At 32.6% G+C, this 23539-nt stretch overlaps 1 protein-coding gene across 4 annotated transcripts; it reads left to right on the top strand.

Annotated features, from left to right (window-relative positions):
• The first annotated feature begins 14981 nt into the window (after nt 1–14981).
• On the top strand, nt 14982–23404 carry LOC139897475 (GCN5-related N-acetyltransferase 6, chloroplastic-like). Of its 4 annotated transcripts, none has more exons than XM_071880173.1 (10): nt 14982–15140; nt 15980–16235; nt 16416–16638; nt 19001–19053; nt 19666–19708; nt 20075–20146; nt 20766–20870; nt 21560–21716; nt 22025–22101; nt 23164–23404. In XM_071880173.1, exons 2-10 carry the CDS (start codon nt 16123–16125, stop codon nt 23218–23220), a joined length of 900 nt encoding a protein of 299 aa, XP_071736274.1. In that variant the 5' UTR covers nt 14982–15140; nt 15980–16122; the 3' UTR covers nt 23221–23404. The 4 variants fall into 4 exon arrangements, with proteins under 4 accessions (XP_071736274.1, XP_071736275.1, XP_071736276.1 ...); XM_071880174.1 differs by having other exon boundaries at nt 21563–21716; XM_071880175.1 differs by having other exon boundaries at nt 19672–19708.
• Nucleotides 23405–23539: the final 135 nt, after the last annotated feature.

The raw sequence follows: 23539 nt of genomic DNA on the forward strand, positions 1-23539 counted from the left end.
CAACTCTTCCAAGTGCATATCGGAAAAAGTCATGACTGGATGAGGTACATCCTGCTTGTAGTAGTTATCCACCTCCTGTTGTTCCAAATTCTCAGCAGGAGCATTGCGGGCTTGGGATGAAGATTCACCCCTTTCATTCTGCAAAACACATCAAACACAAATTTTGTGCATCCAAATATGCATTAGTGTCAGCAAAATCATCAATCAAAATAATTACAATGACATTATCAATTTATATCAAACTTAAGCTCATTTTCACATTTTTTTCAAATCTACACTTTTTCAAATAAGCATATTCGAAAATTTTCGCCAAGTTCATAAGCATTCAATTCAAATAACATGTCAAAATAATCATTACTAGCAATCAAACAAGTCTCAAATGGCATTATCTTTCAAGAATCAAGTTCATGAATTTTGGACTTGAAAAAGTCCACTTTAATTCTCAAAATCATGTTTAGGCTCAAAGTTTGGATCATTTAACTATCTAAACATGTTACACTACTTAATTTAGCAACAATTCATGACAAAAATCAGCCATAACCTGTTTATATCAAAAAGCCCCAAATTTGCTCAAGAACACAAACCCTAGATTACTCAAAATTTGAAGTTTAAGGCTTCTAATCATGTTAAACAGCATCAATCTAGGTTATACAAGCATAATACATAAACAATTTAAGCCTAATTATACTAAAAAGCATCAAAATCAAATTGGGGAAAAAATAGCTCAAGAACACCAAATTTCGGATTAAATGGTGTTTAGGTGTAGAAATTTACCGTTTTTCTTGAGTAATTCTTAGATAGCATCCTTCTCAACATGAATTTAGCAAAAGATTTGGTGATTAACGGTTAAAAATGGTGATTTTGGGGTTGTTTTTGCGTGGTTTTTCGGGGTTTTTTTCGCAGCAGTTTTCGGGTGTTTTTGTGTGGGGGAGTGAACTGATCGTGCAGCTCTTTATATTTTTTTTTCTGATTTTCGGTCCCTCCGCGAGTCGCGGAGATTTCCCTTTCAAACTCCGCGAGTCGCGGAGTTTGCTCTTTTTTTTTTTTTTATATATAATCTTTAACTTATAAAACAATTAAGTATTTAATTTTAAAATTTTGTTTCCCTTGTTATTTAGGACGAGGTCGTTTCGGATCGATGTCCTAGTCCGTCCTTCGACAAAATTTTAAAATTTGTCTTTTTGTAGCGATTGTTTTAAAAGCTAAGATTTTTTTTGATTTTTTCAATGTTTTTGGCATACTTTAATTCAATAAGATTAAAAATAATGATAATAAAAGTTCTCGTCCCTCCCTCGGGTAAAGCAATTTCGGTTCAAAGACCTAGTCTTCAACTTACGACGAATTTTAAAAATCATATTCTTAACTTAATGATATAAAGTAAATTTTTGTTTTTAAATTCACACAACTTAAATATAAAATTCAAAATTATTATTAAAAATTCACACCAAACTTAGAATTTGAAATGCATAAAATTAAAAATTAATATTTTAAAAATTAAAAATTCACACCAAACTTAATTTAAAAATTTATAAATTCATATCAAACTTATATTAATTTTTCAAATATTTACAATTTTAAATATATTATTTTTATAAAGTTTACAATATTAATTTAAGATTTAAATATTAATTTTAAAAATATGGTAAAATAAAATTAAAAATCTTTTTGTCTTTTTATCCCACTTTAATCAATCAAATATTATCAAAAATATGCGCCCCTCTTTTCGGTAAAGTAATTTCGGTTCCAAAACCTAATTTAACTCATGACGAATTTTTGAAATATTTTGGGTTGATTGTTTAAAGATATTTATACCTTAAGAATAAACGTTAAATTTCGCAGTGATGTAATAAATTTTTTTGAATGATATCAATAATTTCGGTCGCCAAACCTAATTTTATTTAATACCAATTTAATACTTTTTAGCGAACAAATTAGCGTTTATTATCAAAAGGTTAAAAATAAAAATAAAAATAAAAACTGTACAGACATACCTGTGAAATAGATTTCTTAGTTATATGATCTATTCCATTCATAAGATAGTCGGTTTAATTGGTTTTCCATGGCTACATAAGCGTAACCTCGAGCATTCAGTGTCTTTTCTTCTAAACATATGAACGGTCCGTCTCTGCATAAAGTAACAAATTCGGTATTTGAATAGGTTTGATTGTTTGAACATTTACCTCCATGTGACCATTTTCCGCATTTGTGACATCGTTCTAGGTGTCGTGCTCTTCTTTTCGCTGCGGATTTTGATTTTCCTTTACCAAATTGTAACTTATTATCTTCGCATCTGGATTCTTTTCTAACTCCGTCCATTCTTTCTCTGATTACTGATACTAATTCGCTCGGTAGTATGTCATTATTACGTTTAGTGATCAAAGCGTGTAGCATTAGACCATGGTTTAGTTCACAGGCAGTCTTCATTTTGTAAAAACCTAAAAAAAAATAAAAATTCAGAATGGGGGGAGAAGACTAGTTCTTTAGGGTCTGCTAGGGAAAGACCATTCGGGTTCCATTTTCGAGAACTACACGAAAACAGACAATCTAACTCTAACAGAAATACATATTATCCTTTAAAGACTTGATTCTCCCCACACTTAGTTAGCTGTGGTGTCGAAATTGTGATTAACTTCGTTGTCGACTTCCATCGGACCATGTATGTAATGTTTAACTCTGTGACCATTAACTTTAAATTCAATCCCATTTGAATTTATTAATTCTATCGTTCCGTATGGGAAAACTCTTTTGACTATGAATGGTCCAGACCATCTTGATTTCAATTTTCCAGGAAATAGCTTGAATCGTGAATTGAAAAGAAGAACTCTGTCTCCTTCTTTAAATTCTTTTGAACTTCTGATTCTTTTATCATGCCATTTCTTCGTTCTTTCTTTATAGATTAACGAATTATCGTATGCTTCATGTCTTAATTCTTCTAATTCGTTTAGTTGACTTAATCGTAGACGTCCAGCTTCATGTAAATCAAGATTACATGTCTTCAAAGCCCAAAATGCTTTGTGTTCAATTTCTACTGGAAGATGACATGCTTTTCCATAAACAAGTCTAAAAGGTGTGGTTCCAATTGGAGTTTTGTAGGCTGTTCTAAAAGCCCAGAGTGCATCCTCCAATTTAATGGACCATTCCTTCGAATTTGATCCTACGGTTTTCTCTAGAATACGTTTTAAAGCTCGGTTGGTATTTTCAACTTGTCCACTTGTTTGTGGATGATATGCGGTGGAGATTTTATGAGTTACTCCATATCTTTTAAGAACTTTCTCAAGTTGATTATTACAGAAATGAGTACCCCGATCACTTATTAAAGCTTTCGGTGTTCCAAACCTTGCAAAAAGACGTTTTAAAAAGTTGACTACAACTCGTGTATCGTTAGTTGGGAGAGCTTGTGCTTCCGCCCATTTAGATACATAATCAATGGCTACGAGTATATATAGATTATTATTAGATTTTGGAAATGGACCCATAAAGTCAATACCCCAAATGTCAAATACTTCACATACTTGGATGACATTTTGTGGCATTTCATCACGTTGACTTATTTTTCCGGCCCTTTGACATGCATCACAGGATTTGCAAAGAAGGTGTGCGTCTTTGTAAATTGTAGGCCAATAGAATCCAGCTTCATAAACTTTTCTTGCTGTTAGTTGAGGCCCATAATGCCCTCCTGTTGGTCCTGTGTAACAATGGTTTAAAATTTTACTAGCTTCATCTCCAAATACACATCGGCGTATTATTCCATCGGGACAACTTTTAAACAGATGTGGATCTTCCCAGAAATAGTGTTTTATATCACTGAAGAATTTCTTTCGTCTTTGGTACGATAATCCTTTTTCAAGGAATCCACAAACTAAGTAGTTTGCATAGTCTGCAAACCATGGGATTTCTTTATAATCTATCTTCAATAGATATTCATCAGGAAAGTTGTCTTGTATGGCCGATTCATTCAGAACTTCTAACTCGGGATTTTCAAGACGAGAAAGATGATCAGCGGCGAGATTTTCTGCTCCTCTTTTATCTCGGATTTCAATATCAAACTCTTGTAAGAGTAAGATCCAACGGATTAATCTTGGTTTAGCATCTTGTTTTGAAAATAGGTATCTAAGAGCAGAATGGTCGGTATAGACCACCGTTTTTGCTAGAACGAGATATGATCGAAATTTGTCAAAAGCAAAGACAATAGCAAGGAGTTCTTTTTCAGTAGTTGTATAGTTCGTTTGTGCTCCTTGTAATGTCTTACTAGCATAATATATAGGTTGAAATCGTTTTTCAATCCTTTGTCCTAAAACGGCTCCCATTGCAAAATCACTTGCATCGCACATTAGTTCAAATGGTAGATTCCAATTTGGTGTTATCATGATCGGTGCATTAGTGAGTTTTTCTTTAAGAATATTAAAAGATTTGATACATTCATCTGAAAAGATGAATGGCGCATCCTTTTCTAGGAGTTTATTCATAGGAGTGGCAATTTTAGAAAAATATTTTATGAAACGTCGGTAAAAACCGGCATGCCCTAGAAAACTCCTAACTCCTCTAACATTTGTGGGATGTGGAAGTTTAGCAATTACATCTACTTTAGCTCTATCCACTTCAATTCCTTCTTTTGAAATTTTATGTCCAAGAACGATGCCTTCTTTAACCATGAAATGGCATTTCTCCCAATTAAGTACTAGATTTGATTTTTCGCATCTAATTAGCATTCGTTCCAGATTAACTAGACATGATTTAAATGTATCACCGAAGACTGAAAAGTCATCCATGAAAACTTCCATGCATTCTTCTATCATGTCGTGAAAAATCGCCATCATACACCTTTGAAAGGTTGCAGGGGCGTTACAAAGTCCAAATGGCATGCATTTGTAAGCAAAAGTACCATAAGGGCACGTGAATGTGGTTTTCTCTTGATCTTCGGGTGCTATTGGAATTTGAAAATATCCGGAAAATCCATCTAGAAAACAATAGTAACTATTTCCGGCTAATCTTTCCAACATTTGATCTATGAAAGGTAAGGGAAAGTGATCTTTTCTGGTGGCGTCATTTAATTTTCTATAATCAATACATACACGCCATCCTGTTACAGTCCTAGTAGGAATAAGCTCATTTTTCTCATTTGTAATGACAGTCATGCCACCCTTCTTAGGCACACATTGAACTGGGCTTACCCATGGACTATCAGAGATTGGATAAATTAAACCTGCATCTAGCAGTTTAATAATCTCTTTCTTAACTACATCTTGCATATTAGGATTTAGTCTTCGTTGGCGTTGCACATACGTTTTATGACCTTCTTCCATAAGGATTTTATGTGTGCAATACGAAGGACTTATTCCTTTAATATCATGAATCTTCCATGCAATGGCTGGTTTATGAGCTTTCAACACAGAAATGAGTTGTGATTTCTCATTTTCAGTAAGAGAATACGATATTATTACAGGTAATTCAGATTCACCATGTAAATAAGCGTATTCCAAATGGTTTGGAAGTGGCTTTAACTCTAATTTCGGAGGTTCTTCTATCGATGATTTATATCTATATCTGTCTTCTTCTTTTAGCATTTGAATTTCTTCTGTTGTTGGTTCATATCCATTAGCTATAAGTGTAGCTAACATTTCAGCTTCATCAATTGGTTCATTACCTTCTCCTAAAGAACATTCTCCTGTTCCTTGTAATTCTGGAAATTCTTCTAATAATTCTGCATGTGCATCTATAGTTTGAATATAATAACATGTATCATCTGCAGATTGTGGTTGTTGCATTGCTCTATCAACTGAAAAGGTAACACTCTCATCCTCTATACTTAGGGTCAGTTTCTTACCGAACACGTCTATCATTGCTTTAGCCGTGTTTAAGAATGGTCTTCCTAATATGAGAGGAACTTGAGAATCTTCTTCCATGTCCAAAACAACAAAATCTACTGGAAATACTAAATTACCAACTTTAACTAGCATGTTCTCCATTATCCCTCTAGGATATTTTATTGATCTATCGGCTAGTTGTATGCTTATTCTGGTTGGTTTCAATTCTCCAAGGTCTAGTTTAGCGTATAGTGAATACGGCATTAGATTTATACTAGCACCTAAGTCTGCCAATGCTTCTATTGAACTAAGACTACCCAGAAAACATGGAATTGTGAAACTTCCTGGATCAGATAGTTTTTCTGGTATCTTATTCAACAGCACTGCTGAACAATTAGCATTCATAGTAACAGCCGAGAGTTCTTCCATTTTCTTTCTATTTGAGATTAGATCTTTCAAGAATTTAGCATATCTTGGCATTCCTGAAATCACATCAATGAAAGGAAGATTTACATTTATCTGTTTAAACATATCCAAAAATTTGGATTGCTCGGCTTCAAGTTTTTCTTTCTTCATTTTACTCGGGTAAGGAAGTGGTGGTTGGTATGGTTTAACATAAGGTTTATCCTTAACTGTGTTATCTTCATTAACCTTCTCAACTACCGGTTCTTTTTCCTTATCTTGATCAGGTTGTGGTTCTTGAGGAGTAGGAATAGTTTCATCAGAAGTTACAGGTATTTCAGGTGATTTAAGTGTTGTACCACTTCTTGTGGTAATGGCTTTAGCTGTTTCATTTCGGGGGTTAGCATTTGTATCACTAGGTAGACTTCCCGGTTTTCTTTCACCTATTAATCTTGCTAGGTTACTTACTTCTTGTTCCAGATTTTGAATAGAAGCTTGTTGATTTCTAAATGCTTGAGCATTTTGTTCATTGGTTTGTTTTTGAGATGTGAAAAACTGTGTTTGAGTTTCAACTAGCTTCGTCATCATATCTTCTAAATTTGGCTTTTTATCATCGGTTTGTTGTGGTGGTTTGTTTTGAAAATTAGGTCTTTGCTGATTATAAGTATTATTGGATACTTGTTGATTGCTAGGACCTTGTTGGTTGTTGTATGGAATATTTCGGTTATAATTCTGGTTTTGATTGTAAATCGGTCTTGGCGGTTGATAATTATTCTGATAATTATTTCCAGGCCTTTGGTTTATGTATGAAATATTCTCTCTTTGTTCCATTGTTAATTCAATACTGAGACAATCTTTTGTCAAATGTGGTCCTCCACACTGCTCACAACTAATTCGTATTGAGTGAATATCCTTAGTCATCTTTTCCATTCGTCTCTCTACAGCATCTATCTTTGCGAAAATGGAATCTAAGTCATGGCTAGAATCGGCTCTAGCTGCTTTAGATGATCTAATGATGTCTTTTTCTTGGTGCCACTCATGTGAGTGGGAAGCAGTGTTATCAATAATTTTGTAAGCATCAGTTTCGGTTTTCTTCATAATAGAACCACCAGCTGCTATATCTATGTCTTTTCTTGTAGTGATGTCGCATCCTTGGTAGAATATTTGTACTATTTGACAGGTGTCTAAACCATGTTGCGGACATCCTCTTAATAACTTTCCATATCTTGTCCACGCCTCATATAGAGTTTCATTTGGTTTCTGTGTGAACGTAACAATTTCTGCTTGAAGTCTTACGGCTTTAGATGCAGGAAAGAATTGTTTAAGAAATTTGTCAATTAAAACGTCCCATGTATCGATCGCCCCTTCAGGTAACGATTCCAACCAATCTTTGGCTTCTCCCTTTAAAGTCCAGGGAAATAACATGAGATATATCTGTTCATCCTCCACTTCTCGGATTTTAAATAGTGTGCAGATCCTATTAAAGGTACGTAGATGTTCATTTGGATCTTCCTTCGGCGCACCACTAAATTGGCATTGATTAGTCACCATGTGTAAAATTTGTCCTTTGATTTCATAATCTGGCGCATTAATGTCTGGATGAGTAATTGCGTGACCTTGGCCAGTGCGTTTAGCTCTCATTCGGTCTTCCATACTTAAAGGTTCCAGATTCTCCATAATTGAATTTGTTGAATCGGTATCAATAGATGATTCTGATTTAATAGTTCGTTCCTCAACAATCTCTGTTTGAATGATTGGTGGCTCCGGAGGAAAGTTTAATGGTTCAGGATCTACGAACCGTTCCTGAATATTTTCCGGATTCTCAATTGTGAGGTCGGGTTCAAAAAATGGATTATCGGAAATTTGAACTGAAGTACTTGGTTGACTGGATGACGATTCTAAAGAAAAATCAACGGCGGTTATATTTGTTAAACGATGTCTTGATCGAGTTACAGGTGGTGAACGTACAAAAGGTGATGAACGTCTTGCTCGGTGCATTCACTGAATATCCTATTAGTTTTTAAAAGGAAAGAAAAATTATAATAAGTTATCCAATCAATAGACTTTTCTGATTTTGCCCACGTTTCGAATAGCCAAAAGATGCAGCAGAGGGGCAGGATTCGTTTGGTCTCAATATAATTGAGGACTGTTTGGCTCCAATAACCCGGTCCACGTACAAATCCAACTATTACTACGAACCAGAAAATTTTGATGTCTATTAATTTAACCACTTAAAATAAATTTTCGTAATTTTAAGAAATTTAGATAAGAAGTAGAATAAAAATCTATGTCCTAAAACTAGAATAGCGAGAAATAAGAGAGAAGAAGAGTTCGTCGCAAAAGGTAGAAAAAGAAAAAAAAATGGTTGAAAAATAAAAGGTGACGGAAAAATAAAAGAAAATTATAAAAACTTAAAAATACTTGACTAACCTAACCTTATTACTACAACTAACTTAAAATTATAATCGCAAATTGAGATTACTAATTGGAATGATAATTGATACATAGTAAAAGGTCTAAAAATATTAAAGCTTACAGGAGAAACTAAATCCCAAATGGAAATAACTTAAAAAGAAACTAAAACTTAAAAAGGCGTCGCAAAATTCTAAAGCACCTAAATCTTAGTCTAAAGAAAAAGCACTTAAGGAATTCTACGGCAAAGCCTAAAAATCTAGGAGTAAAAATGACTATAGCAAATACTAAGTTTAAAATTAAATATGAGCGAAAAATACAAATATTACGCTACAACGATTAAAAAGGGACAAAATATAAAAATATACAAAAAGTTGTAAAAAGTACAATTTTTATAAAAATATTATTTTTATATTATTTATTTAATAAAACTATTAATTTTACAATTTAATAAAACTAATTTAACTAAAATATATAAATAAAAAGTAAAAGTAAAAATAAAACTAATAATAATAATAATAATAATTAGGTTTAAATAATAATAATAATTAATTAAAACCCGTAATTAATGCAGGATTAGGGTTTCTGTTCGCGCGTCAGAGTGGCTCCGCGAGTTGCGGTAATTTATAAAGAAAACCCCGCGAGTCGCGGGGTTCCAGAATTCAGCTGACAGATTTAATCAAAAACGCGTTTTCCTTTATTTATTTATTTATTTTATTTTCTGTTTTTAATTTTTTTCTGTTTTAAAAAAAAATAATATGTGTATAAATAAAACTTATATTTTTATAAACTAAAATAGAAATAAAGAAACTTATAAAACTCAAATATTCTTAAAAATACTTATATTTTTGTTTTTCTTTTTATATTTTCGAATATTTAAAACGTATTTTTACAAAAACGAATTTTTAATAGAAGTAAGCTAAAAATCTTTTTTTTTATATATATTAGCGTTGCGCTTCCGGCGTTTAAGAGTGTCCCCGGCAGCGGCGCCAAAAATACTTGATGTTATGCGAGGTGTATATAAAATAGTTATTAATTTTAGCAGAAAACACTATTAAATACGATACAATTTTACACAAGATATTTATTTATTTATAGAATGGATATACTTAAACCTTGCTACAACACTTATAGGCAGTGTACCTAATCGTACAGTAGTGTAGTTTTTAGTAAGTCCGGTTCGTTCCACAGGGAAATCTTTAAACAAAGCGCAACGCTATATTAGTTTACTTTTATTAAAAATACAAATATATATATAAGTAATATTATTATTATAAAGGGGGGTTTTTACCGTTTAATGACCGGTTTGTCGATTTTAAGACTTTAGTCGCAGTTAAAACCTAATGTAAAATATAAAATAAATACAAGACTTAAATTAAAGCGTAAAGTAAATAACGATAATGAAATTGCGAATAATAAAAGTGCGATAAAATAAACTTACGATAATTAAAAAGTACGATAATTAAAAGTGCGATTAAATAACAATAAATAAAAGTGCGATAATTAGAAGTGCAATTAAATATAAAATAAAGGAAATTAAATATGAAATAAAAGAATTATGCTTATTTAAACTTCCGTAATCATGATGTTTGACGTGTTGATTTTAGTTTTATACCCATGGGTTAATTGTCCTTTGTCCTGGATTATTTAATATGTCCGTCTGGTTTTTGTCCATAACAGTCCATCAGTCATAAATATAAATTGCAAGTGTCCTTGTCAAATTATTATTATACCCGAAGTTAAATATTCCAACTAATTGGGGATTCGAATTGTAACAAGGTTTTAATACTTTGTTTAATGAATACACCAGGTTATCGACTGCGTGTAAACCAAGGTTTTACTACTTTGTTAACAATTACACCAATTACCCTTGAATGTAATTTCACCCCTGTTTTAATTATTCTAGTGGCTATTAATCCATTCCCGTGTCCGGTTAAATGAACGATTATTCGTACATATAAATACCCCGCCCATCGTGTCCGATTGAGTGTATATGGTAATTTATAGGGACGCCCAATTGTAAATCTTTATATTAACATTAACAAACTTTCATTTAGTTAAACAAATATAAAGCCCATTAATAGCCCATAGTCTAATTTCCACAAGTGTCGTTCTTTTGTCCAAACCCCAATTATTGTACAAAGCCCAATTACCCAATTTTAGTAATTAGCCCAACATCATGATTACTTCGTTTTAAATAAGCATAATAATAACTTAGCTACGAGACATTAATATAAAAAGGTTGAACATAACTTACAATGATTAAAAATAGCGTAGCGTTACACGGACAGAATTTCGACTTACACCCTTACAATATTCGCTAACATACCCTTATTATTAGAATTATAATTAAAATTAAAATTAAAATATAAATTATATATATATATATATATCGTATAGATAGAGAAGAGAGAAAATAGAATATGAAAATTGATCAGAATTCGGTTTGCTTTATAGCCAGAGTTGAAATTTGGGGCTCCGCGACTCGCGGCAAAATGCTCTTCAAACTCCGCGAGTTGCGGAGAATGTATTTACAGCTCACACCCTTGGAGTTTCTTGCTGCCGACGGTTTTAATAATATATATATAATATATATATAATTAATATAATTAATTATATATTATATTATATTTATATACATAGTTAACTTGTAATTTTTAGTCCGTTGCGTCGAGCGTTAAGAGTTGACTCTGGTCCCGGTTCCGGATTTTCGAACGTCCTTGCGTACAATTTTATATTTTGTACTTTGCGTTTTGAATCTTGTACTCTTGTAATTTCGAGACGTTTCTTATCAATAATTGGAACCTTTTTGATTGTCTTTTGTACTTTTGAGCTTTTTGGTCGTTTGCGTCTTCAATTTGTCGAATCTGTCTTTTGTCTTCACCTTTTATTATTTAAACGAATATCACTTGTAAATAGAACAATTGCAACTAAAAGCTTGTCTTTCTTGAGGAATAATGCTATGAAATATATGTTTGTTTTTAGCATTATCACTTATCGATTAGAATTACCTGCTGAACTTAGCAGCGTACACAACGTATTTCATGTCTCGAATCTTAAAAAGTGTCTCGCTGATGACACTCTCGTTATTCCTTTGGATGACATTCGCATTGATGATAAAATGCACTTCATAGAGGAACCCGTAGAAGTCATGGACCGATCTGCTAAACGCTTAAAACAAAGCACCATACCTATTGTTAAGATCTGTTGGAATTCACGACGTGGCCCCGAGTATACCTGGGAACGTGAAGACCAAATGAAACAGAAATATCCCCATCTCTTCTCAACCGCTGATGCATCCGAGAAGTCTACCTAAAACTTCGGGACGAAGTTTTTATTAACGGGGAGGTACTGTAACAACCCTCACTTTTCGACTTCTAAATTACTGAATTAACCCTAGGGTTATATGTCTGACTATATGTATTAAGGGTTGTTATATACAATTAAATATTGACCGAATAGTAATTTTTAGTCAACAATGTACGCTTAAATAAATAATATATTATTAATTTATATAATTTGACATAATTTAACTAAGTATATAAACTTTGTAACACTTTTATTATTTAGTTAATGTGTTATATATTTAACTATATAATAAATCTAATTATATATAAATGTAATAATATTTACAAACTTACTAAAACTATAGTTTAATAATTAAAATCATAATTATTATTAAAAATATAAAATACCGAATTATTTATTATTTTTATACAAAATTTGTATTTATTAATTAAATAAAATAAAAAAATAAAAAAAAATATTATTGACAAATATTCTTGGAAAAGCATTAAATCAATTTGTTTATTTATATAAAAAAAATCCTTAAAATAAATGAAAAAAAAAATAAATAAATAAATAAATAAATTACTTTTTAATTAAAAATTGTAATGGAAAAACTACTTTTATTATTTTATTTTGTGCATTATCCCATGATCTAACATTTAATACTTTTTAATTTTAAAATCCCATTAAGAATTAAGATATTTCTTTTTCTTTTAATTATTTTATTCTTTTTACCTAATTTTTTTAAGTATAAATACCCCTCATTTCTCATTCAAACTAACACCAAAATTTCTCTCATTCTCTCTTTGAAGAATTACTACTAGTAAGTATTCTTTTCTTACTTTTTATTTTTTTACTTTTTACTTTTTACTTTTTACTTTTTACTTCAGTTATTATTTTTACCGAAACATGTAAATAATGTTATAAATTATATGCAATTAAAAATAAAATAAATAACATGTATACACTATTACTATTACTAGCACCTATAACCTACTACTTATATTGTAACATAAAAACATTTTGGGATATGTATTAGAGATGTATAGATCTTCGAACTTTCTTGACGAATGGTTTCTATGAGATTCTAGGCAGAGGGTTTGGATTTCCGATTTAAAGGGTCCTATGACTCAAGCCCCTAGATCTAAATTAGCCATTCGAAGGGAAAGGGGTGATTGGAAGCTTATCTAATACGGCAAGTATCCTAAAATGGAAAACATTGATAAAAGTAGAAACTCTCTAGTCATAGAAACTTAGTAAAATAAGAAACTTTCTAAAAATGAAAAATTTATAAAAATAGTAACTTACTAGAAATAGAAACTTAGTAAAACAAACTATACTTAAACACATACTTAAACTTAAACATGGGCAAAACACTTAACTACTCTTAAATGTCAATAGGTTGACTTTTCTGCTCACTCGTTCAACTCTTTATTCCGAGGAATAACTCTCTCTACTTACTAAGGTGAATTCATAGCCCCTATTTATTGCTAGCAAACTTACTTACTTTTACTTGGGGTGAGACACATGCTGTTTTTACTTTTTACACTTTAGACACAAGTACCAAACTGTTAAACTATGCTATACCCGGCTATGTCCGACTAAGTCCCTACAGTGATATTTTTAATTGCTGCGGCATGCTTAATTATTGGGGGTAGGCCTATCGGGAGTAACGTCCCCGATACATTTGACCAAGTCATTGTATTACTTAATAATGAAATTAAACCGACAAGGACAGACACAACTTGTCATGGGGCAAACTTGAACGTTTAGTCTAAATATCACGCATTGGCATAACTTTTTGATCCTGCGGGAGATCAACTTTACAAACTAAATCTTGTGGTCTAAAAAAAAAACGATAAACTTTTTGTTAAACCTATGAACTTCACTCAACCTTTTTGGTTGACACTTTAGCATGTTTTGTCTCAGGTGTTGTTTGATTCAAGCTCTTATACTTACTGCTTATGTGATGCTACTTGGACATAGGATCAAGAGATATCACATTTATTACTTCTGCATGTGAACATTTACGATATTGTTATTCCTGTCATTGTAACGACATTTCATTTTCCGCTGCGTACTCATTAAAGTTAAATTCATCATTTAGTATTGTTCTCGTTTATTATAATATGTTGGTATGTTTTGATAATAGTGACGTTCCTTCCAGACCCTATTGGGAGGACGTTACAGCTTTGATCGGAGCTTTGCCAATAATTATAGCGGAACGTTTCATTCTATCTTTAATATCTCGCTCCACTGTTGAAAAGATATCCGAAGTTAAATTTCCAGTTTTGTTAGAGATATTACCTTTCTTGAAATCGTTGACCACCATTTATGACTTCGCGAACCCAACATAAATTGTCTTTCCGTTCATCGTTGTACCGTTCATACTTGAAATGGCATTAGAGTCCTGAGCTACACCGTTGTATTTTACAAATACAAAGCTTTGACCTTGTTTCCATGCTATTCCTTGAATGAGACCAAAATGTTTAAAAACACTTTTGATGATGTTTGGATTTTAGAATTTAGACATCCCGCTGACGAAGATGGTGGATTTTTCAGGAAAAAAAGAGTGATGAGTACTGTTATGAAAAGGGATATCTTGACGTTTATTATGAAATTGTTGATGATTAAAGTACTTGATTGGAATCGAATTAGGATATGAATGTTTGAAACTGTGAAAGTGAGACATATCAAAAGAGACGACGGTTAACGTCGGTTTTAGGGCAGTGAAAGGAGGTAAAAGATGTAGAATTTTGAAAAATCCGATTAGATGCCGTTAAGCACGGCTTCTAAAGTTAAGGGGCCTTTTCTTTTTATGTAAGTAGATAGTAATGCTCAAATGACTGACATACTTTCATATCGTTAATTAATATAACATTTTACGATTTGAAGAGTCCTACTTTGATATCTTTAATTGATATAATATTTTACGATTTGAAGTAATAAATAATATGGGTTGTTCTGGTATGGGAGCTGGTACACCACTATTTTTAACCATACACCACTAAACATGCACTAGACCAGTTGTACTACACAGTGCTTTAAAGCAGAACTAGTAGTGTTCGGCTAAAATTTAGTGTTCTACCGATCAGTAACCTTCTGGTATTAGTTGTTTTCTTTGTTGTTTTCTGTCGGTTGCATAGTTGGGTCAGAAATGGGTCGTCGTCAACAAGCTTCATCTTAGTTTCTGTACATCGCTTTGAGATGGTTCGTCTAATACTCAAATTTCAGGTTTGTTTATGTACGGACTATTATTTACCTTCCAAATGCCGCCTATAATTATTCTTTCATTATTTCATTATATCTGTAATAGGCGTTAAAGGGGGTTGATTAAATTTAGGGTTATTTGTTAATTTTTTTTATTTAATTTAATGATTGATGATGTTAGTCGGTTTGCATCTGAGCGAGTATAGATTACCCATTATAATTTTAGGTTCTCATGGGAATCAAGTCTGATCCCAAACAATAATTTTGTTGTGGTTGTGTTTTTATATTTATTTCATTTTATTTTTTGGTCTTGTGGGATAAAAGCATTATTTTTGAATAAAATTTACTCATCCCACAGTACTGTAGTTATTAGGGCAAAATCATAATATGATATAATAATAAGCTGTTAGTTAGTACTAAAGATGCAATGGGAAAAATGATCTGTATTGTTAACAAATTAACATTGATTTTATATAGCTTTTAGGGTGTGTTTGGAGCAAGGGATTATAAGGGCTTATAGGGGATTGATATTCTAGATTTGTTTCCAAACACATCCTTAGTTTATACTGAAACCTAAAGGAAATGAAGTTTGTAATGGGTCGAACTGATTTGAGTTGCAACCCGCTTGACTCTGTTTTGAAATATCTTGACCCGAGCACGTACAGACCGGTACCTGACTACCTGCCGAAGAGAATATAACGAAGACAATATAACGAGGAGAATATAATATAACGATCTGATAAATATCTTCACAATTGGCTTATGAACAACACCTTTCTCAACACAGTTCATCATTGTTTTCAAACGCTTTTTGATTATGACTAGTTATTGCTTCACTCACAGTTATATTTTATTGTTGTCAGGAATTGAGTTGATTTTTGCAAAATTATATGATAGTTCTTTCACGAATCTGGAGTATGTATTGGTGTGGTTTTTCGTTCTCACCCTTGGTTATTCAAGAAAGTTCCGGATACAGGTTAGAGTACCGTTTGTAATTGTAATCAAAATGGCGTTATTAGAAGGTAGCTTAATCCCTAAATTCAAAATTCGACGATCAATTTTGGTGTTTTCTAAGCAAATCACGAAAAAGGATTCTATTGTAGTTGTCAACCTTTTTAGGTATTTTTGTTACTCTTTTCAATTATATTATTCAACCAATTCGTTCATTGATGTATGTAAATATGATCTTATTTAATGTCTATTTCTAGAAGTTGAATAGATTGATTTGAAATTTGTCTTGTTTGTTTGATTTGACTCAATATTAACTCTCATCCATCTTTTTGGTTTCAATTTTTCCAGGGAGAATTACCCAATTTCGTACACTCGATGTAAAACCCTCGAGACCCATTGGGATGATACCCAAAGCATTCGACACACTGTTGTTTCTGGTAACGATGAATCGAAACATCCCGAGTTGATTTTCAATCGACTACAAGTCAGCGATGAGGAATACATTGACATGCATAAACGTAGCTTTGGTCGTTACATTGCTCGTGAAGCAGTACTGAATGAAGAATACTGGGTTAGTTTTCTACTCATTATTGCCCGAACATCGGAATAAGATTAATTTAGAATCAGTCTATTCAACTTTAAAAAATACCTAAATTTAATACTAATAATCAGGAGAATATTTATCCGACCACCATATAGGTTAATATAATATGGCCTGCAATCTATATCTTTCAAGTTATCGTCCCGTCCATCAAAATGAATATGACTAAACAAATAGTTATGACAAACATCTTGTTTTTTTAGGAGTTGGGTAAATTTTGAGACTTTCAGTTAGGGTTGGTTCACCCACTATGACATAAAAAAATCTCGCTTTTATAGGGACAACATATTCACAACATTATGATTCAACATTATGATACAATGATGATAACTTGTTTGTTTCCATATGATGAAGGTAATGAGAAATTATAGTTATCGGCTAAATTGTGGTCGTCATGTTCATTTTTCACTATCCTTAATTCAAAATTTTCAACTCTCTTTTTAGCACAAACCGTATCCATCGGCCTGTTTCTTGAAACTGTTCATATATTTAAATCAAAACAAATACGGAAATCTTGAACAATTGGGTGCTTAAGATGGAGGTTCTTGATTTCAGAGCAGGTTAAGTTTACCACTTAGGTGAACAATGTTTTCCGACATCACGAACACCTAATTGTTCAAGATTTTCGATTTTTTTTTTTTTACTTAGATAAGAACATTTTCTAAGAAATTGACTGATGATTACACTTTGCGCTACAAGATAACGTTGAAAATTTTAAACTAGAGTTAGTGAAGAATGAAGATGACGATTTAGTCGATAACTATAATTTCTCATTACTTTTGTCGGATGGAAACAAGCTACAATCATTGAATCATAACGTTGTGAACATGATGTTCTTAAAAAGGCTCGACTTTCTTTATGTCATCGTGAGTGAACTAACCCAAAATGAAATTTTAAAAAATCGTGACATCTTGAAAAACTATATGTTTGTCGTGGCTGTTTGTTTAGTCATATTCCTTTTGGTGGACGGGACAGTAACTTGAATAATATGAGATTGCATGTTTAACCTCTCTGGTGGTCGGATAACATACTGTTTAGATTCTTGTGTTTTATTTTGGTCTACTTATTCTTTTTGTTGCGGATTTGTCGTTACATTGCTCGTGAAGCGGTACCAACTTTAGAATACTGGTTACTTTTCTACTCATTATTGCCACTAATTTTGAATCAGTCTATTCAGCTTTAAAAAATACCTAAATTTTAACTATTAATCAGGATAGTATTTTATCCGACCTCCATATAGGTTAATATAATATAGCCTGTAATGATATCTTTCAAGTTAGTGTTCCGTCCACCAAAATGAATATGTTTAAACGAATAGCCACGACAAACATATAGTTTTTTATGATGTGGCGAACTTTTAAGAATTTCAGGTAGGGTTGGTTCACAAATAATGACTTAAAAAGGGTCGAGCTTATTAGGGATAACATGTTCACAACATAATGATTCGATGATGATATCTTGTTTCCATATGATGAAGGTAATGAAAGATTATAGTTATTGGTTAAATCGCTATCGTCATGTTCTTTTTTCACCAACTCTAGTTGACGATTTTCAATTATTTTTTGCGCAAAACCATATTCATCGATCCGTTTCTTGTAAATCTCTAATCCAAAGCAAAACAAATCTGAAAATCTATCTGGAACAATTGGGTGTCCAAGATGAAGGTTCTTGTTGATTTCAGAGCGAGTTAAGTTTATCACTTAGGTGAACATTGTTTTCCGGCATCATGAACACCTAATTGTTCACGATTTCCGGATTTGTTTTGATTTGTATAGAAACATTTTTCAAGAAATTGACTGATGGATGCAGTTTGCGTTAAAAAGAATGTTGAGAATCATGAACTATAATTTGGGAAAAATGAACACGATGACCACGATTTAGCCGATAACTATAATTTTTCATTAACTTTGGAAACAAGCTACCATCATTGAATTATTATGTTGTGAATATGTTGTCCCTAAAAAAGCTTGTGTCAACGTGAGGGAACCAACCCTAACTGGAATTTTTGAAAAATTGCCTCAATTTGAAATACTATATGTTTGTCGTGGTTGTTGTTAGTTATTAGTCATATTCATTTTGGTGGACGGCACATTAATTTGATTGATATGAGATTGCACGCTTACGCTTAACCAATCTGGTGATCGGATAACATACTGTTTAAATTCATGTGTTAAATTTTGGTCTACATATTCTTTTTTTTTGTGGATTTGGTCTTTACATTGCTCGTGAAGCAGTACCAAATGAAGAATACTAGGTTAGTTTTTTATTCATTATTGTCAGACATATATTCTTCATTTGAGTTAGTTTCCTGAAAAAAATATTTGTGTGACAGATGGCAGCATGGTTGCGCGCCGAAGCCCATTGGGAAGCCTCAGCCTACAAACGGTTAGTGATTTCAATGAAATGTGCAAGGTTGTAAAAGTCGTGAGTCGGGGACGCATCGGTCGAGACCTAAAAAGGACGCGTCGGCCTAGTCGGGGACGCGTCGGGACGCATCGGTCGTTGACCAACGTTGACTTTATTAATAATCTCTTGAATATATATTTATATATGTATAAAATAGTTGACTATGTACCATAAATTTCTTAAATAAGAACTTGAATTTGAATAAAATCAAACTTCAAACTTAATTAATGTTACCGAGTACATAATCAGTAAGGACACAAAAGAGCGGCCTAAAAAATGAAAACAAACCCTAATTTTAAAACACATCACATCTTGACGAAAATTTGATTGATTTTGACCAACTTTGACCGCTTTGACAGACTTTGACCGAACTTTTAGCTTTGACCGTCTTTTGAGTCGTTTTCAGAAAAAACGGGGCGGAGAACCAAAAAAAACGACGCATCGGCCGACGCGTCAGCCAAGTCGGCCGACTTTTACAACACCGGAAATGTGCATAAACCTTGATCTACTTGTAAAGGGTACCTAATTGGGCATACTAACGGTCTTATAATATAATATATACGATTGATCTTTAATGTATCCACTTTGTAGTTTCAGGCATGCTGAGATTTTCAAAATGAAGTTTGCTGATCAGGTAACAAATTGACAAAAACATCTTTGATATGTTAAATTCACAATAAACAAGTGATGATTATATGAAATATTCTGCAACTTTATAACAACTGCATATTTTGGGTTTATGTGTAAAGTTCTTTTTTTCTTCCTTCCAACTCGAGAACACAAAAGTATTCTTCCTCTTCTCTTATTTTCCACCAAAAACTTAGGAGCAAGCCCTAATTCTGCAATAGTGCTTAATACAGAGTAGTTAATAAACTCACCTTGCCTGATGATTTTTAGCCTGCTATTTAACATATGAACTGATTCAAATGTCTTACTGTTATTTAGTTTTTAAAGCTATATTATGAATATTTAGCTCATTGGTTTTTTCTACTTTTTGCAGGAGTTCAAAGCTTTGAAAAAAAGATGTTCAGGACAGGAAGGGAACTCTTTGCAATCTTTCTGTCTTGTTGCTGTAAGTATAACTAATTTTACGTATTTATCTTCAAATAAAAGATGTTCAAAGCTGTAACACTCGTGCACACGCACACACCCATTATTTGCCAAAAGGTATAATTTTTACGATTTAATGACTTTTTTGATCTTGGGTATTAAACTGGACACTTACTCTGGGACAACGCAAAACAGAATTGTGGACACTTTCAAATGCCACTGAGGAAGTATGAATATTCACAATATCTTAACTGTTTGTATATAATTAGTTGAATTCTTGGAATATATGGAGAGGGGGGAGTGTAGCGTATAACATTGAGGAACAGTTTTTGGATTATTTTGTATAATGATAAAAATTTAAAATAGGGCATTATATCGCTACTTGCTCAGGTTTTGTCATACATGGACAGAAACTTATCACAACTCATGTAAGTTTTGGTGCATGTATACATCCTCGGACATTATCTGACCGCTTTTGTGTTTCCAATATGATTGAATAACAGTTAACGACATTATGCTTGCTTGAAGAATCATCTGAAAACCTAGATTAATATACTGCATCTAAAATACATACATTTATTCTGTAATATCATGTGCTTATCACTTTAGTGGTTGTTGATTTCTTTTTGCGACATTTGTAGGTCAAAAAGGAAGTGAAAAATATAAAAAGAACAGTCTTAAATAGTATCGTTGGGACAATGGACTTGAGCATCCGACAATATTTGCAAGGAGAGACATATCCGGGGGTATTCATTCTTATCCCAATAAATAATATTGTTATGACTGATATTAATGGTGTAATTGCAACGAAATGTGCTGCCATGTTTTTTTACATCTTAAAAGATTAATATGTCATTTGTTTGCAGTTTTTAATGAATATGTCAATCCGTCTTATGTTTATGTTCAATGGGTGATAAAATTAAAATTGGTTACTTTGATAGGAAATACGTCGAAAGAGCTAAATCATTTAAACTGGTACAAAGTCTTCCAGGGTGTACTTTAAAAGAATAAAGCCCTTGAGTGAAAATGAAATACTATTTACAGTATCATTTTCTAGTCACATATAGCACATTTTATTTATTTATAAAAATTAGAGATATATGAACAGATATGAATAACTGTGAGACGCGTAAAGGTTTAGTCCCACTTCATATACAGGGTCTATGGTTTAGGCTAGTTATTTCTATATATACTAGTCAACGTCCAATCTTTTTTAACAAATTTTAATACACAGAAAAATTGTGGTTTTTTTCTAACTTTCACGGTTTGCGATTTTAGTTGTCATGCATAACATATTTTATGCAATTCGATACACCTAGCGAATTTTGCCGCAACAACATTACATGCAACCATACTTGTGTGCATCTAAAGGTTGTTTGGAGCGTTTTTAATCTATTTTTTTTTTTATTATTATTTTGTTTTCTTTTCATGAAAGGAGTTAAAGAAGCAGTGCTATGTTTTGGCAAGTAAACAACCTTATGATGCACACAAGTATGCTTACATTTCAAATGTTGTTGTGGCAAAATATGCTCGGCGTTGTGGAATTGCGTCAAACATGTTATGCTTGGGTACTCATATTGCAACTGCTGTAGGTTAGTTTTGCGACTTACTTTTTACCTAGAGGTGATTTTTACTTATTACTTGTGGATGAAAATGCTTATAATATTTTAACTTTAATCTCTAATGGTAATATATAAAAAAAGTTTACATTTTGGATACATAAACTTTTCACTGGGATAGCTAGATTATTAATTCACATATGAAACTAATTGTTTATTACTTATCTTCACAGTATCTGATAACTGACCACCTGTAGTGCAACCTCTAGTCCTAACCTTCTGTTTGGTCACACGATTTGTATTTGAATTGTGATGGTCATATGATTTTGTAATGTCAATAGGTATGAAGAAACTATTTGTTCATGTAGACACAGACAATGAGCCCGCACGGGAACTGTACAGAAAAGTGGGCTTCCAGGTTTGTACATAACTAATTCCTTTAGTAGAATTGTTAATAACTATATTTGTTTTAGATTTTGACATGACAACTTTGTTTTATATGAAATGATGTACTATTTTAGTCCCGGCCAATCTATGTGAAATAGCTGAGTTTCTAAGAGGGATAACATGTTGACCTCTTTGCACATTGTACACATCGTCCTAGGTTAATTAGTGTATCGCGACCCACTCGGTACTCCCCGACTTGCATAAAAGTGTACGTTGATGGTCTTTGACTTACTTAAAAGGCGCAATAATATCTACGCACATTTTTAGTAATTCAGGGATTATCAACGTGAACTTTATGTAAGTCAAGGACTATCGGTGTAAGTTTCAAAATATAAGGTAGTTCTGGTGTAATTTCATGTAAACCACAGAGACTATCGGTGTGATTTATTAAAAGATAAGGACGGCTGGTGTAATTTCATGTAAACTAGTAGGATTATTGGTATAATTAACTCTTAATTATATAAGACTAGTTGTAATGGCAACTCCAAACGCCATGGCCATCCTATGTGGCAACCAACCCACACCAACTTTTGATGTATCAAGGCGTGGGTGAGGGGGCGTGGGGGTTTGTGCGTGGGTCTGCAACGGGGAAGGCCACGGGTGTGGCTCAATTTTTTTCAATTTTTTTATTAATTTAAAATAATATTTTATACCCTTTTTAATACTTAACCCAATTATATTTTAACACATCATCACAATACTCCCAACTCACACCAAAATCTCACACCACCACTACTCCACAAAAACAACCCACAAGTCCTAGTCATCAAAAAGCAACCCACGCTCCCAACCCACGCCCCCTACCGTTACGAATGGTCTAAAAGAAAGAAAATGAAATTGAACAGTAATTGTACTTTAAAATGGTGACGTGTCAGCCTAATACGGCCCATTGTGACTCCTCACCTAACGCTCGCAGTCACACACAAGTTCATTCTGTTACGACTATATTCCTGTGGTGACGTTATTTGCCTGCTTATGTTTTTCATTCCGAGGTATACTTTTTTTTAGGCTCATTGCAGTCTGTTTTTTGCAGTTTGTTACAACTGATGATACATCAAACAATAGGCTACTAATGTGGATGAAACTGTAAGCTGTATGCTATTGTACTATTGAAGTCCAAGGTTACATAAACAATATTCTTTGTTTTCTTTACATGATTATAGTATAGTATATCTGCAACCCTCTACATTGTAAATTTATGTGTGAATAATGTATAACTATAGTATATGTAAATATAGTTCATCACTGGTGTATTATATTATAATACACATTCACAAGTCTTTTTACAAATTTAAAAGATATACTCCTGATTTCATTTGCCTTCAGAATCAAGACACCATCACAAATTTTCTCCCAACGCCCTTGCGGGTTTCAGTCTGTTGGTCACGACTGAAACTAAGTACTCCGTA

Source organism: Rutidosis leptorrhynchoides, chromosome 3 (assembly GCF_046630445.1).
Source record: "Rutidosis leptorrhynchoides isolate AG116_Rl617_1_P2 chromosome 3, CSIRO_AGI_Rlap_v1, whole genome shotgun sequence".
In the NCBI taxonomy this organism is placed as follows: Eukaryota; Viridiplantae; Streptophyta; class Magnoliopsida; order Asterales; family Asteraceae; genus Rutidosis; species Rutidosis leptorrhynchoides.